The following is an 18,911-nucleotide window of genomic DNA, read 5'->3' on the forward strand; positions in this document are numbered from 1 at the left end:
TTAGTCAGAAAAAAAAAACTTGGACTAGTGTAATCTTAGCAATGAAATTTTGGCCCCTTTTCTAACTGAAATATTCCATAAATTTTTGTCTTTACAATTTTGAGCTCAACTTTTAATGTACCCTGCATATTATGTATTGTGTTGACATGACATTACACACACACACACACACACACACACACACTGACACACTACATACATACGTACATACATACATACATACATACTGTTACCATGCAGAAAAGAAACAAAAACAAAAAAAAAGTGAACATGTTTTTCTATTATATCAAATTAGATGTTGATAAAAACCAGATATTAATGTTTGCACTCTTTGAAAAAAGCACTCTTCTTAAAAACTGCTTCATAAACTATTACCATTATCCACTCTTAGAAGCATCATTTTACTGGGAAAAGGACAAAGGCTTTGACCATGTTAAATAATAGTCTAGTTTTGACCATTTTAAATAATGGTCCAGTTTTAATCATGTTAAGTCCAGTTTTGTCCACATTAATAGTCCATTTATGACCATGTTAAATAACAGTCCAGCTTTGACCATGTTAAATAATAGTCTGGCTTTGACCATGTTAATAGTCCAGCTTTGACCATATTAAATTTTGGTGACAGTTACTTGGACTCACCATTTCCTACACTAAATATAGTAATTCCTGTCAATATAGTAAAGGATATGGTTCATTTTAAAAGTTTGATTTGTAATCTTTTACACTAGAAGTGGGAAAAAGGGACAGGTTTTGGCACGAATAGTGGGGTCAAATTTGGCTCCAAAACTGGCTCAGAAAAATCCCATGATTCTAGATAGATAGGATAACATTTACATAGCATGAGCTAAATAATAAAAAGCCTTGCCAGTAAACTGCAAAATGTAGGTCACAGAAACCTTCTATTCTGTAAGTGTGAGGAATGATTAGAAACATACAACAACAAAATCTAACTGTCGGTGTGGGTTCAAGTTTTGGATTTCGCCAATGTGGGTATGTGAGAAAGCTTGCCAGTAGCTTCTCATGGGTTGGTGGTTCTTTGTGAGGTCTTCCCAGGTTCTTCTTCCACCATTTATACTGGCTGTCATGTATAGCCTATCGTGTACTGAATAATGGAGTTAAAAACCCTACAACAACAACAACAAAATCTAGTTTAATGATTTATGAATGAACAGTTAAACAAAACAATTTAAGCAAAGTCAATTATGTATGAGATATTGGTCTCCGAGACCAGCTTTTGTGATTGTGCTCAAGGGAGTGTAGTGCAAAACGAGTTGGATCCCCATACCAAATTTTTATTCAAAGTAAACGCTACATATACAGGATACAAAACCAAATATGCCAGTGCCAGCATGTTGAGCACATGATCAAAACACTGCCATAAAATGTGCGACCTCGATCCTAAGGTCAGAAGGTAGGACAAGCATGTACAGAATGACTTATGAGTGTGTGTGATTTGGATTTTTAACGTAGCTTTAAAAATATTTCGGTCACATTGCTACAATGTCTGCAGTGTGGCAGTTTATAGTGATGTCTAGCACTGGGGCATCATGCCCGACACACCAGACCTACCAGTCCTAACACTAACCTCCTAATACTGAGCACCAAGCAAGGCAGCAGCCAGTAACATTTTTATAAGCTTTTAGTATGACCCGGCTGGGGTTTGAACTCACAACCTCCCACATCTGAGGTAGATGCTCTAACCACTCAGGCCACTGGAGCAGTCCAGAATGACTTGCCTTAGCTTCATAATGCCTCATCCTATGTATAAACAAAGTCCGAAGGGGTTTAACAAGTATATGGAATTAAAACAACTTTAATCAAACCCTTAACACAAATATTCCATGGCTGTGCTGTGACAATGATGCCATGATTAAAGGGGTGAGAGCATATGTCATTGAATGAACTCTCTTTAATTCATAATGATTCATCCCTAGCATGAAGAAAATTCAAAAATAAGTTTAGGAAATGTAAGAAAATAAAAATTACTTTTAACCAAACCTTTAAAACACATTTTATTAATGTGACTTTTGACCCCAAGGTCATTGGGGCAAGCATAATTGTCACCAAATGAATTGTCTTAGCTTCATTATGATTCATTTCAGGTATACAAGTATGAAAAACAATCCATCAATGGGCTCTGAAACCAAAACCAAATAACAAATTAAATTAACTTCAATAAAACTATAATTCATATTTGCTCTTACTGTGAACTAGACCCCATGTTCAAAGACGCAAGCATACATTCACTGAATGATTGTCTTAGCTTCATAATGAGCCATCCCAATTATGCCAAAATCCATCAAGGGGTTTAGGAAATACAAGCAAATAAACATTAGCCATAACCTAAATGCAATTCTGTATGGCTGTGACCTTGACTACAGGGATATATGGCAACCAAGTGTGTTGTATAATTAATTGTCTTAGTTGTATAATGACTCATTCCATCTGTGAAGAAAAACATCAAGGAGTATATGAAAAATTAGAAACAAAAAGCTGCAAGAAAAACCTTAACTCACATTTCTGTGACTGTCAGCTTGACCCCAATGTAAAAGGGCAAATAACATGTCACACAGTGAATTGTCTAAGCTTCACGGTGACCTTCTTTAGTTATATGTGTGTGGTACTATACAGCCACCTTGTTTGTTGATTCTGGTATGAACAGTGTTTGAGAAATAAAATTAAAGCACAATATTGAACAATGAAGCAAGAAATATGGGTCACAGCAATCTACTTTGTGATGAAAGTGTAGCACTCATCAAGATGCATCTTCTGACTGAATTTCATGATTCTAGGTAACAGAATGCTTAGAGAACGACGTGGTCATGAGACAATTGCAAAAGCTTAACCTAAGCCAGTAAAATGTAAAATGTATGTCACAGTGACCTTCATTAGTTGTGTGTGGTACTAACAGACATATATAAATTTGTCTAGTTTGATGATACTTGTATGAAGAGAGCTTTGAGAAATACACTTAAAACCAAAAACGTAACCAAAGTGAAGCATGGCATATGGATTACAGTGACCTTCCTTTTTTAACAAGGATGTAGTATTTGTCAAGAGCTGAACACAAAAGCTTAAATGAAGCCAGTAGCATCTGAAATGAAGGTCACTGACCTTCTTTTGTTGCAATTGTGTGGCATCAACATAGATATGTACACTCATCTAGTTTGATGATTCAAGCATAAACAGACCTTGAAAAATAAACCTAAAACATAAATTTAACCAAAATAAGCGAAGTGTAAAATATGAATCACAATGATCTACTTTTGTGATAAGGTGCATCTCCCCACCATCTTTTATGATTCCATGTAAAACTGAAGGAATAAAGAGCTCATTAAACTTGAGCTAAATGCAACAAGTTCAACAAAAATGCTAAAATAATTTATGTACATGGCACAAAGTAGCCCCTTTAGTTTCCTAATGATTGTGAAGCACTTTGGCTGTACATATGTATATGCTTTCATATGTGCATATAAAAATGCTAATGCTCCACTCTTCTCTATAAATGTAGTTTATTTTAGGGTTAAACTAGTTTGTATAATGAAATACTTACCTGCTATTATTGCTCTTTTCTGGTGGTTCCTCCTCCAATGATTAACTGGAGGGTTTTTAAGAGAAGAACAATATGATCCCAGTCTGATATCTTGGAAATTTATGTCATTTGGTATACTCTTGACTTGGATTGAGACTGAAAGGACATTATAGCTGGGAAGGAGGAGTGAAATTTGGTAATAATAGCAGGTTAGTATTATATAATTAAGATTTGTTACACCCCCAAAAAACCCTACATTTTAATACCAGTAAGATATTGCAGGCTGTTATTACTTTGCTGACTTTTCCAGCCCAGTGGAAGAAGATGACCTTAAGAATAAGCTGTCAAAATTGCTGACAGTATGGTACTCTACAGAAGCCTGGAGAATGACCAGACAACTCACTAGACAGACACAATTGAGCTTAGTGTGCAAATACATTCCCTCTGGTTCAAGACTGATTGAAAGAACAAAGAAAAGGTGGAGTGAGACCATGAGAATGAGGCTTTGAAAACATCACTTAAAGAAGAATGATCACGAAAGCTCAAAGATGCAATAACACTCCCAACTTAATGGGTTTCATTTTTATGAATGCAGTATCTCTCTCAGCAAGAGTTGTTGTTGTTGTTGTAGGGTTTAATGCCATTTTTCAGCACATGATAGGCTATACATGGCGGCCAGTATAATTGATGGAGGAAGAACCCTGGAAAACCCCGGGAAGAACCACCAACCCGCGAGAAGCTACTGGCAGGTTTTCTCATGTAACCACATTAGCCGAGCCTGAGACTCGAACTCACGCAGACAGAGGTGAGATGGCAGTGATCCGTAAGGGTGAGCGCTTTAGACCACTCGTTCACTCGGGGCCCTTCTCAGTGAGAGACTAATTCTTATGAATGCAAGATCTCTCTCAGCAAGAGATTCATTCTTATGAATGCAAGATCTCTGTCAGTGAGAGACTCATTCTTATGAAAGCAAGATCTGTCAGAGAGATTCATTCTTATGAATGTAAGATCTCTCTCAGCAAGAGATTCATTCTTATGAATGCAAGATCTCTCAGTGAGAGACTTATTCTTATGAATGCAAGATCTCTCTCAGCAAGAGATTCATTCTTATGAATGCAAGATCTCTGTCAGTGAGAGACTCATTCTTATGAATGCAAGATCTGTCATTCATTCTATGAATGTAAGATCTCTCTCAGCAAGAGATTCATTCTTATGAATGCAAGATCTCTCAGTGAGAGACTTATTCTTATGAATGCAAGATCTGTCAGTGAGAGACTCATTCTTATAAATGCAAGATCTCTCAGTGAGAGACTCATTCTTATGAATGCAAGATCTGTCAGTGAGAGACTCATTCTTATGAATGCAAGATCTCTCTCAGCAAGAGATTCATTCTTATGAATGCAAGATCTCTCAGTGAGACTCATTCTCATGAATGCAAGATCTTTCAGTGAGAGACTCACTCTTATCAATGCAAGATCTCTGTCAGTGAGAGATTCATTCTTATGAATGCAAGATCTCTCACTGAGAGACTCATTCTTATGAATACAAGATCTGTCAGTGAGAGAATCATTCTTATGAATGCAAGATCTCTCTCAGTGAGACTCATTCTTATGAATGCAAGATCTTGTGTCAGTGAAAGAGTCATTCTTATGAATAAAAGATCTCTCTCAATGACCGACTCATAAGCTCTTTTGATAATCAAAACAATTTACCTGACGATGGTGGCTTCAGAAATATCAGTAGTGCCTTTGACCCTTACAAACCCTTTCTTTTTCCTTTTGATTCAGCCAAATTTAAATGTCATGCCTGATTCAAGCAAAGAAGCCCATCTTGACCATCCCTGGGCAGATATGACTGAGATTAGGGATTTCAACTGTATCAGGGGCTACCAAATGTAACTGATTCTAGGCCAGAAACCAAGGTTGGCACAAGTGAGTCAGAAATTGTAACAGTAAGTGAATGTTATTCAGAAAGGTTAAATTTTTGTACAAAGTTTTAAACAATATGGCTTCATTATATCTCAATGAACTATTTTATGCTAGAAAACAAGATAACACTCCCATGTTTTTATCAGTTTCAGCTAACTACCTTTCCATTCCGAAACCAAATAAAACCTCTTATAGAAAATCTTTCAATATTTGAGGCCACCAATTTGGATCAGAATTCCAAAGGAAATAGGACAAAGTACCAATATAAATGCATTTAATTATAATCCAATTCAATGGATGGAAAGTGGAACTTGTTTGATCTGGCAAATACATTACAACTTAAAGTATAAATTCACTAACTTTCCATTTTGTCTAATTATTTTTGCACTGCATATACAAAATGTACCTGGTTGGACAGTATTCTTATAAAATGTTCAGTTTATTATGTTCATATATACTTGTAGGTTATTTTCAATGTTTTTTGTTTATTGTTTGTGCAACTATGTATGCATGCATATAACCGAGCCATAAGGAGGATTACCTACATGCAACTATGTAGGAATGCATATAACATGGCCACAAGGAGGATTACCTCCATAAAACTATGTATGCATGCATACAACATGGCCACGAGGAGGATTACCTCCATACAACTATGTATACATGCATATAACATGGCCACAAGGAGGATTACCTCCATGCAACTATGCATGCATGCATATAACATGGCCACAAGGAGGATTACCTCCATGCAACTATGTATGCATGCATATGTCATGGCAACAGGGAGGATCACCTCCATGAAACTATGTATGTATGCATATAACATGGCCACAGGGAAGATTACCTCCATACAACTATGTATGCATGCATATAACATGACCATAAGGAGGATTACCTCCATGCAACTATGTATGCATGCATATAAATAACGTGGCCACATAGAGGATTACCTCCATACAACTATGTATGCATTGATATCACATGGCCACAAGGAGGATTACCTCCATAAAACTATGCATGCATGCATATCACATGACCATAAGGAGGATTACCTCCATGCAACTATGTATGCATGCATATAACATGGCCACAAGGAGGATTATCTCCATAAAACTATGTATGTATGCATATAACATGGCCACAAGGAGGATTACCTCCATAAAACTATGTATGCATGCATATAACATGGCCACAAGGAGGATTACCTCCATGCAACTATATATGTGTGCATGTAACATGGGCACAAGGAGGATTACCTCCATGCAACTAGGTATGTATGCATATAACATGGCCACAAGGAGGATTACCTCCATAAAACTATGTATGCATGCATATAACATGGCCACAAGGAGGATTACCTCCATGCAACTATGTATGTATGCATATAACACGGCCATAAGGAAGATTACCTCCATGCAACTATGTATGCATGCATATAACACGGCCATAAGGAGGATTACATCCAAGCAAGTAACTGTCTCACTTTCTTTAAATAAAGTCATTATTATTATTATTATTATTATTATTATTATTATTATTATAGTTACTACTAAACCATAAACAACAAATTTTCCATTAGAAAGGTATGAATATCACTCCTACTCCTTTCTGCTGCTAGGGAGAGAAAGAAGACTTTAGGGTATGGATCTTGAAAGAAGCCCCACTCAAGGGTTTATAAGGATGTTTAGATAAAGACCAAATAAGACATGAAAGGTTAAACCTAGGCATTAAAAGAAAGAGACTGGTCTCTGATGCTCAGATGATGGGTTGACCCTCTAGAGAAAGTATTAGTAATGAAAGGACTGCTGCATAGCCCTTAATGGCGGATACTTATTTGTCCTTTTCCTGAAAAGAAAAAAGAAGGAAGTCTGCAAATGTACGTGGGGGGAGGGGGCAGATAAGATCATAGCATATCCTACAACACCAATTATAGAATATTCTGCACTTGGTGTTGTAAACCTTGCAGGTTGAATGTCTACAGCCTGGGTGATGCATTTGCAATCTGACTTTGGCAGATAGATCATTTGATACATTGATGTGAGTCAGGCAAGAAGGTGAAGAACATGTAGGGATTACAATGTGGCTGCCAGGAACAGCCATGACATAGAGGTCCTGACTCTAAGAAGAGCCTGAGGGATGACTTTGAAATATAGGAAGGCATAAGAATGCTTCAGACTAAAGGCATCCACCACCCATGTCCTCTGGTCTGAAACTTAAAAGATATAAGAAGAGAACATGTTAAATATCATTGTGAATAAGACTAACATTGGCATTTCCCATAGTTGATAAAGTGTCTCTGCTACTGATTGGTACAGAGACCATTCCATGTGGACTGCTAGTCCCTATCTGGACTTACTGTCCACCAGTATATTTCTGTTGCCTGGAATGCAATGGACCCGTGAGAGTGATCTCTGAAGAAACTGTCCAATGGAGGATGTTTCAGACTTCCAAGCAGAAGAAGGGGCATGAACACATACCGAGGTATGCAGTAACTGACCTGCTTTTCACAATAACCATGATGCAGCAAGGTCTTATGTAGTTGGCACACCTTTGTAATGCCAGAAAAACAGCCTGCATTTCTAAGCTGTTGATATGAAGAGAACCAGAAGCCCCATAGAACTACCCTTTTGGGCTCTAAGTGAGCATCCCTGCCTGAATCTGAGGCAGTGGTGTCTAAAGAAGTGAGGTTCTGAGGCATGAATCGGAGTTCCACCAAGCAACCTAACCTGATTTGGCCACCAACTCAGATGGTAAATATATCTGCATCTTAAGGAGATCCAGGCAGATGGGGTCTTTGCAAGGTATCCAGTTTGCTAGAACCCACATTCGAAGCCTTCCTAGGGAAACTAAGTCAGCTGCCATGTTCCGAGTCCCCAGGACAGAGGTATAAAGGCAAGCAGAAACAAATGGCTTCTTGAATAGTCTTACTATGAGACACAGTATCTGTGAGACTGAAGCACAACATATCCCTTGACATGTAAGGAAAATTATTAAGACACAAACATATATATGTGTATGGATCAGATCTGACTTTTCCTGGGTGGGTATTATGCCTAAACAAGGCACTATTTCCTATCTCCTAACAGAATGATAGGTCCCTCAAAAGGGTTCATCTGAAGATATTGTGCATCAACCAGTCATAAAAGACTGGATGATGGGACCCAGAAGGCCCTTAAGTGAGTTGCTATCTTTGACCTTATGCTATTTCTGACAGAGGCAGGCATCTCTAGTTTACAGTGCTGCTCCTAAAGACACTTGTTTAATGTGGAATGACTACTGATATTGAGTCAACAGCTTCACCCTTTTTTCCAAACCAGAAAGATCCAGGAATAAAATGCCAGACATTGGATGTCTAACATCCTCTCTGTAGACATCTTCCCTTTAGGGAGTCTGACTGGGGTCCCTGACTGAGATGGGAAGTCCCAGAAAGGACCAAAGCACTGTGTGTTAGAACTGATCAAGTCCTGAAGAAAAAGTGGCCAGCCTGGCACCTCCTGAGGCATCAAGAATAGGGGGGATTCAGCAGGAGAGGGTGTGGCTAGCTAGGACTGATTGTCTTCTTGTTTGGAAAAGGGAAGGGGCCTTTCTGGGTACCTCAGTTTGAGAAAGATCTTGAGAAATACAGGTGAAAAAGTTTTAAATTGGTATTGACAATTTTCCTTGGTTACTTCTTACAACATTTTGAACTCTTAGGATGTGCATCTTCTTTGCCAGTTAGGACCCTGTAACTTGAGAAGGAAACAGGGATCAAAGTGAAGAAGAGGGAACATACCATCATTCCTTCTGCCTGGTTACCTCCTGACCTCAGGACAACTTCTTGGCCATCACTGAATGTAGGTGGAACAAAAGGTCCATTTTTTATTGTACCCCATAGAGCCTTTAAAAGCTGGTGAGGATCCTGATGTCTGAAGACCCAAAAGGTTTCACCTGTCCCAAGGGGTGGAACAGAGATGGCGATTCTAAGCGAGTGGAAGGACTCTTGCCAAATGGGTCTTCTGGGAGTTCATTTGAGCCTACTAAAATTATGAGTTCATTGTACTATCTTCATTCTTGGGGTGAAAAAGGACTATCCCTTCCAAACTACATCCTTGGAGAAGGGGACTTAATGATTTTGTGCTCATTGTCCTGTCTCCACTCATTAGGTTAGACAGGACTACCTGATTCTTCTCTCTCCTTGGTGAAGGGGACTGGTGATCACTTCTTGATGTAGAAGTTCAATTATGGTACCCATCTTTTCTCTTAAAATTAAATAGGAGATGGGGAAGGATGAAGCCAGCGTGGTCCACTGAACCTAAAATCCATGGTGTCATGGCAAAAAAGGACAGACATATATTCAGCACTGGTGGTGGGTGTCCTCAAGCCCCACAAGTAATTGAATGGGAATATATAAAATGTGGGTGGTGGTGGCAGGTATTGACCCACTCCTTGTCTGTAGATAGCAACCAAATCCAACTCTCCAATGCCCATGGAGATTCACTGGAAACATAAGGAAACTGAACTACCCAATACTTTTTCCTGTACCATTAGTCAAAAGCTGGTGGCTGGTGATCATGGCTGAAATCAAGTGTCCAGTAATCAATGTCAGATACCTGGCAACTGGTACTTATGATCTTACCATATCACCTTACCCAGTAAATGGTGACCAAAGCCTACTGACCTGTCACCTGTCAAAGACTGGTCATGCAATGGCAACCTGATTGAGATGTAACTATTTAGGAAACTCAAGTATGATGAACAAAATCCAAATTATAGGTCTACCTGAGCAAGAAGACCATGTTTCCCTTGTGCCAGGAAGGAGGTACTTGCACACAAGTGTTGAAGACCTCCGTACATCAGGAAGTACCACTGATCTGTCACTAACAGGAGCTGAAGATCCATGAAGTGTTAGTGAATCTTAAGCAGCTATGGATCCCTCTCTAACAGATGCTGGTGACTTCCCTAACCTGGGAAACAACAATGACATCTCCTGGAAATGAAGGGGTCTTCCTGAAAAAGAAGAAAAAGAACCAAGTCCCTCTTTTTGCTTGTATAGGAGCAGCAGCCCCACACCTCATCTGACCATAAGGATACAGAAAGGACATCTGACCATAAGGGTCAAAAAGGACACCTGTCCATGTGAGATTACTATGTGCATGTATGTCAAGCAGATGCACTGTCCCAAGCAACCTTGCTTATAGGTGCATTTGCCAATTCCATCTAGTATGACAAAAAGCTGAAAGAAAAACGCAAAACACAACAACCTGTACAAAGTTTGGGTGGGTAATACTTACCCTATTAAGGGCTATTAGTGAGGGGATAAATTATAATGATGTACTGCTTTGTTAGTTAGTATGCTAAGACCCTCAAAATTAACAAAAAAGGAACACAGATACAGGAACATTACTCAAGGACTGTGCATAAAATGTCATATACAATGCAGAACACTATATAATTTATGGCAGTTATGACAAAAGACACTGTTAATAATGACAATTTTTAAGTGCCCAAAGATATGTGATAACCACATGAAGTCTAAAAGAAAGAAGAACAATACTGCATATGACAGAATAATTAGGTCTTCAGACTGGATCAGTCAATCCTACTGGGACTAGGAACTACCACCAGGAAAAGAGATAGCTAAGTATTCATAGCACATAACATATTAATTATATTAAAATAAAGTGTTCCACTTAAAAACAGATGATGCTTTGCATCATTAATAAAAATGAACAAATTTTAGAAGTTTAAATAAACACGTTATTTCAATAAATCTACCTTTTCTCTCTCTCTCTCTTGTTCTTACAATACTTAAGAATACTTGTATTTTTCTTACCATATTTGTACTTTGACAGTTTGTCCATCCAAGCATAACATTTTCATTTTAAAATCTATACCTGCAATAGATAAAACAGACTAGTGATTAGTGAAGTAAGAAATAGGTTTCATTCTGGACACTTGACTAGTGAGTGGTGAAGTAGGAATTAGGTTTCATTCTGGATACTTGTTAAGTGAGTGGTGAAGTAGGAATTAGGCTTCATTCTGGACACTAGCGAGTGGTGAAGTTGGAATTAGCTTTCTGGACATTTGTCAACTGAGTAAAGTAGGAATTATGTTTCATTGTGGATACTGGTCTAGATCAGGGGTGGGCAAACTACGGCCTGCAGGCCGCATGTGGCACGCCAAAGGCTTTCATGTGGCTTGCCAAGGGTTTTCATGCGGCCTAGGAACAAGTCATCATTCGCACTGACTCTGTTTATGTTACTCTGTTTATCAAATAAATGTGCTTCTTTTGAAGTTTAAGTTTAAGTTTTCAAATATTAACAACATATTAACAACTGAAAATTAATTAGATGTTATTTAGAAAAACCTTTTGTTTTTGCTATTTCAAATATTAATTATTTTACTTAATGAACTATGCGGCCCGCAACAAGGTGTAAATTTGTATATGTGGCACTTGCACTGGAAAGTTTGCCCACCTCTGGTCTAGATGTTTCATTAGGTATATTCTAGATCTGAAACTATGTCATGGTAATTCCACCCCACCCCCCTCAACACACATTTGAAACAATGGGTCACTTTGTTAAGCATATGACAGTTATAATGAAGGTAGGGGTTGCAACAGGATGCATGGCTCAGACTGAGTTGATTTCTTGGCATGGCGTTTTAGGAATGAGTGTGACTCATGGAATAGACCCCATGGTGGCTTAGAAATGAGCATGACTCCTGGAAGAGACCCCATGGTGGCTTAGAAATGAGTGTGACTCATGGAATAGACCCCATGGTGGCTTAGAAATGAGTGTGACTCATGGAATAGACCCCATGGTGTCTTAGAAATGAGTGTGACTCCTGGAATAGACCCCATGGTGTCTTAGAAATGAGTGTGACTCATGGAATAGACCCCGTGGTGTCCTAGAAATGAGTATGACTCCTGGAACAGACCTCATCATGCCTTAAAAATGAGTGTGATTCCTGGAATAGACCCTAAGGTGTCCTAGAAATGAGTGTGACTCCTAGAATAGACCCCATGGTGTCTTAGAAATGAGTGTGACTCCTGTAATAGACCACATGATGTTTTAGAAATGAAACTGACTCCTGAAATAGTACCCTAAGTCTCTTAGAAATGAGTGTGACACCTGGAGTAGACCCCGTGATGTCCTAGAAATGAGTGTGACTCCTGGAATAGACCCCATGGTGTCCTAGAAATGAGTGTGACTCCTGTAATAGACTCCATGGTGTCTTAGAAATGAGTGTGACTCCTGGAATAGACCCCATGGTGTCCTAGAAATGAATGTGACTCCCAGAATAGACCCCATGGTATCTTAGATGTGAGTGTGACTCCTAGAATAGACACCATGGTGTCTTTGAAATGAATGTGACTCCCAGAATAGACCCAAGTATCCTAGAAATGAACTTGACTCCTGAAATAGTACCCAAAGTGTCTTAGAAATGAGTGTGACTCCTAGAATATACCCCATGGTGTCCTAGAAATGAATGTGACTCCCAGAATAGACCCCATGGTATCTTAGATATAAGTGTGACTCCTAGAATAGACACCATTGTGTCTTAGAAATCAGTGTGTCTCCTGGAATAGACCCCATGGTGTCTTAGAAATGAGTGTGACTCCTGGAATAGACACCATAGTGTCCTAGAAATGAATGTGACTCCTGAAATAGTACCCAAAGTATCTTAGAAATGAGTGTGACTCCTGGATTAGATCCCATGGTGTCCTAAAAATAAGTGTGACTCCTGAAATAGTACCCAATGGTGTCTTAGAAATAAATCTGACTCCTGAAATAGACCCATGGTGTCTTAGGAATGAGTGTGACTCCTGCAATGGACCTTATTTCACAATGTAGTTTAACAATAAGGTGAGACTTATCAAAATCAAGATGTAATATCCTTCTATGGTTGTTTTTGTTCAAATTCAAAAGAATCTACAACAACTCAAAAGTTTTTCCACTGATATTTACACATGTATACAGTAATTTAAAATCACAATATATGTTTAATAACTCAATACAATTTTCTTTTTCATTTTAAATGATACTTTGGAAGTGTAGGATAGTTCAGATGGTAATATACCGAACTTGCTCCCACCAGGTTGCAATTTTCAATCTTCAAACTGATGGGCTGTTGAGAATACCCTAAAGTTAGATTCTCTGTCAGATGGTACAGCATCCAACTTGCTGCCATCGGGTTGCAAGTTCAATCCTCATTGCTGATAGGCTGTTGAGAGTACCCTAAAGCTAAATACTCTGTCTCAACTTGTTAGATCTGATAACAGATCATGTTACTTGATGAAAATGAAATTCCACATGAAATAAAACTTTTTTGGTTGGTTTATTTTTATTATATTTGACAAACTTTGTAGCATTAAATTATACTGTCTCTACAGACATCAAAAAATGAAAAAAAGAGGTTGAAATCTAAAAGAGGTCCTCATTTATTCTTGTTTGTGATGTAGATAATTCATTTTCACAGCATAGCTTGCATGTCCAAAGAACTAATATGGACAAGAATAGGCATGTTTGTCCAAGGGAGGAAACTCATGTTGTAAAAACATCCATGGGCAAAATGCCAACACAAAATTGCCCCAAATAAAGTTCATTATAATAGGATAGCATAAACTGGCTTTCATAAGAAAATGTCCTGGATATACATACAAACAGGTACTTAAGTAACATTGTGGATAAACACACATTTAAATAATTATGTAATAGCTTGGATAAACACATATATATATATATATATATATATATATATATATATATATATATATATATATATATATATATATATATATATATATATATATATATATATATATATATATATATATATATATATTGTTATGTATATTTAATTTAATTGTTTGGAGGCTGGACTTGACCTTGTCCAAAACTGAGTTCATTTCTGCTTGACCTGATTGACTTTTTTTTATTTCATTTTATGTAAACAACTAATTCATAGCTAAATTATCTCTGATATCATGAGTCAAAGTTTTGGAGTTTCCTAAATGAATTATACATAATTCAGGTTATTATTTTGTAAACATCATTCTAGGTTATTTTCCATTAGTTAATGTTGTTAGAAAATGCAATCTGTGACCTGAGGTCAAGCAGAGAACTATATAATCTTGTGATTGTGATGACTTGGTCATTTGTGCTTTAACATCTAGCACTTTCAAGTTGTATTATATTGTGACCAGTTGGGCTGAATTCTATTTTCTTCAAATTATTGAATTAAAGTGATTATTTTCTCTGGAAATACAAAAGTGCTCTGATAAAATTCTTGGATAGAGACATTCAATTGAAATTATACTGAATTCAAAACCTGGAATTATATTACTATTATTCTAAAAAAGAATGTTGATGCATCAACAAGCTATAACAGACATGTCAATGTCATAGGCTTCAGCTTTGGATTTCTTTGGGACTTGTACTGAGTTTTATTCAGGTCAGGACTTTAAATTATTAGGAATTGTGTCTGTAATTCTTGGATTATTCTGGGATTTAATTCACAATACTGTAAGTTGTTTTTTCTCATTTTCACTTTGTATTCTTGGGAAATAAATTATTTGTTTAATTTTAAAAAGCTTGTTGTCTTTCACTCTTTTCTGTTATTTTTTTTAAAAGCATAGATTCATAACAATATATATATATATATATATATATATATATATATATATACATACATACATACATACTTAATGTACTTACGAAATGGAATGGATATACATGTATATGCATGTACTTGCATAATTGATTGGGTATATATACAATTATGCAATTATGTAATGGACTGGGTAGAGATACAATTATGTAATTATGAAATGGACATGATATACATACAATTATGAAATTATGTAATGTACTGGATATAAATGCATGTACTTCTGTAATGGACTTGATATACATACAATTATGTAATTATGTAATGACCTGCTTATATATTGATGCATACATTTACAGGTATCCGCTGTCTCACGTAATTTCAACTTGGGTGAATTTCATATTAATGGAATTTCATATATTTTATCTGTCTAAAACAAAAAGTTAGATTCATAATTGGCTAAATTTAATGGCAATAAAATAAACTGAATTACAAATTTTTTCAAAGAAAATTAAAATCGGTGAAACCAAAAGTTTGGGAATGCAACTATTGCATAAAGGGAGGCTAGCTGTATACACTTATGTAAGGTTTTACAGGCAAATGCATGAATGTACATTCAATTATATACTTATGTAAGGTTTTATAGGAAAATGTATCAATATACATTTAATTATATACTTATGTAAGGTTTTATAGGAAAATCATGAATATACATTTAATTATATACTTACCGGTATGTAAGGTTTTATAAGCAAATGCATGAATAAATATTTAATTATATACTTATGAAAGGTTTTATAGGAAAATGTATCAGTATACATTTAATTATATACTTATGTAAGGTTTTACAGGCAAATGTATGAATATACATTTAATTATATACTTATGTAAGGTTTTATAGGAAAATCATGAATGTACATTTAATTATATACTTATGTAAGGTTTAACAGGCAAATGTATGAATATACATTTAATTACATGTATATACTTATGAAAGGTTTTACAGGCAAATGCATGAATATACATTTAATTATATACTTATGTAAGGTTTTATAGGAAAATCATGAATGTACATTTAATTATATACTTATGTAAGGTTTAACAGGCAAATGAATGAATATACATTTAATTATATAATTATGTAAGGTTTTATAGGAAAATCATAAATGTACATTTAATTACATACTTGTGAAAGGTTTTACAGGCAAATGCATGAATGCACATTTAATTATATACTTATGTAAGGTTTTATAGGAAAATGCATGAATATACATTTAACTATATACTTATGAAAGGTTTTACAGGCAAATGCATGAATACATATTTAATTATATACTTATGAAAGGTTTTATAGGAAAATGTATGAATATACATTTAATTATATACTTATGTAAGGTTTTATAGGAAAATCATGAATGTACATTTAATTATAAACTTATGAAAGGTTTTACAGGCAAATGCATGAATACAAAGCAAATTATATACTTATGTAAGGTTTTATAGGCAAATGTATGAATATACATTTAATTATATACTTATGTAAGGTTTTATAGGAAAATGTATGAATATACATTTAATTATATACTTATGTAAGGTTTTACAGGCAAATGTATGAATGTACATTTAATTATATACTTATGTAAGGTTTTAAAGGAAAACGCATCAGTATACATTTAATTATATCATTATGTAAGGTTTTACAGGCAAATCTATTAATCTACATTTAATTATATACTTATGTAAGGTTTGATAGGAAAATCATGAATGTACATTTAATTACATACTTATGTAAGGTTTTATAGGAAAATCATAAATGTACATTAATCATAAATGTACATTTAATTACATACTTATGAAAGGTTTTACAGGCAAATGTATGAATACATATTTAATTATATACTTATGCAGGGTTTTACAGGAAAATCATGAATATACATTTAATTATATACTTATGTAAGGTTTTATAGGAAAATCTTGAATGTACATTTAATTATATACTTATGTAAGGTTTTATAAGTAAATCATGAATGTACATTTAATTATATACTTATGTAAGGTTTTACAGGCAAATGTATGAATATACATTTAATTATATACTTATGTAAGGTTTTATAGGCAAATGCATGAATATACATTTAATTATATACTTACATAATGTTTAACAGGCAAAAGTATAAATATACATTTAATTATATACTTATGTAAGGTTTTATAGGAAAATGCATGAATATACACTTAATTATGTACTTATGTAAGGTTTTATAAGAAAATCATGAATATACATTTAATTATATACTTATGTAAGGTTTTACAGACAAATGCATGAATATACATTTAATTATATACTTATGAAAGGTTTTATAGGAAAATCATGAATATACATTTAATTATATACTTATGTAAGGTTTTATAGGCAAATGTATGAATATACATTTAATTATATACTTATGTAAGGTTTTATAGGCAAATGCATGAATATACATTTAATTATATACTTACGTAATGTTTAACAGGCAAAAGTATAAATATACATTTAATTATATACTTATGTAAGGTTTTATAGGAAAATGCATGAATATACACTTAATTATGTACTTATGTAAGGTTTTATAAGAAAATCATGAATATACATTTAATTATATACTTATGTAATGTTTAACAGGCAAATGCATGAATATACATTTAGTTATATACTTCTGTCAGGTTTTATAGGAAAATCATGAATATACATTTAATTATATACTTATGTAAGGTTTTATAGGCAAATGCATGAATACATTTTTAATTATATACTTATGTAAGGTTTTATAGGCAAATGTATGAATACATATTTACTTATATACTTATGTAATGTTTAACAGGCAAATGCATGAATATACATTTAGTTATATACTTCTGTCAGGTTTTATAGGAAAATCATGAATATACATTTAATTATATACTTATGAAAGGTTTTACAGGTAAATGCATGAATACATTTTTAATTATATACTTATGTAAGGTTTTATAGGCAAATGTATGAATACACATTTAATTATATACTTATGTAAGGTTTTATAGGAAAATCATGAATATACATTTAATTATATGATTATGTAAGGTTTTATAGGAAAATCATGAATGTACATTTAATTATATACTTATGAAAGGTTTTACAGGCAAATGCATGAATACATATAATTATATACTTATGAAAGGTTTTATAGGAAAATCATGAATATACATTTAATTATATACTTACTTAAGGATTTATAGGAAAATCATGAATGTACATTTAATTCTATACTTATGTAAGGTTTTATAGGCAAATGCATGAATATACATTTCAGCCAGTAAGTGTTGGCACAGCGGCGGTCGGTCTTCTGGGCATTGTTCCTTGCAATCCTGAGGGCTTGTAGTGTTCTGGGGCTAGGTGCAGCCTTGTATGCCAGGAGGGCTTTCCTCTTTGCTTCAGTCACGGGCTCCATCTCCTCCCAGTTTGCCTCATACCAGTTGACATTCTTTTGCTCCCTCTTCCCGTTTGCTGTGATGGCTGAATTGTACACAGAGTCACGGATATGGGACCACTTGGAGTCAATGGTGTCATCAGGTGTCACTTTGGTGAGGGCTTCCTTCAGTTTGCTGATGAACTGCTGTGTTTTCTCTGGGTTGCTTGCACAGCAGGTGTTGATGTGTGGGTGACCCTTCTTTTTGGCATGGTGCAGCTTCTTGGGTAATATTCACACCTTGCTGGCCACGAGGGAATGGTCCGTGTCACAATCGGCACTGTGGTAGCTGCGGGTGAGGAGGACACTGGCCAGTTCTGCATGCCTGGTGATGACGAGGTCTAGCTGGTGCCAGTGGCATGAACGTGGGTG

At 35.3% G+C, this 18,911-nt stretch overlaps 1 protein-coding gene across 3 annotated transcripts in view; it reads right to left on the reverse strand.

Annotated features, from left to right (window-relative positions):
* Positions 1-18,911, reverse strand: part of LOC149808292 (ras-related protein Rab-10-like) — a 94,949-nt gene that overhangs the window by 49,415 nt on the left and 26,623 nt on the right. For all 3 annotated transcript variants that reach the window (XM_089975686.1, XM_089975699.1, XM_089975692.1), the window contains exon 3: positions 11,276-11,336. In XM_089975686.1, coding sequence (XP_089831812.1) covers positions 11,276-11,336 — 61 coding nt within the window. The remainder of the gene's footprint in view (positions 1-11,275; positions 11,337-18,911) is intronic.

The sequence above is a fragment of the Sinohyriopsis cumingii genome, chromosome 1, assembly GCF_028554795.1.
Source record: "Sinohyriopsis cumingii isolate HCF-2022 chromosome 1, ASM2855479v2, whole genome shotgun sequence".
Taxonomy (NCBI): Eukaryota; Metazoa; Mollusca; class Bivalvia; order Unionida; family Unionidae; genus Sinohyriopsis; species Sinohyriopsis cumingii.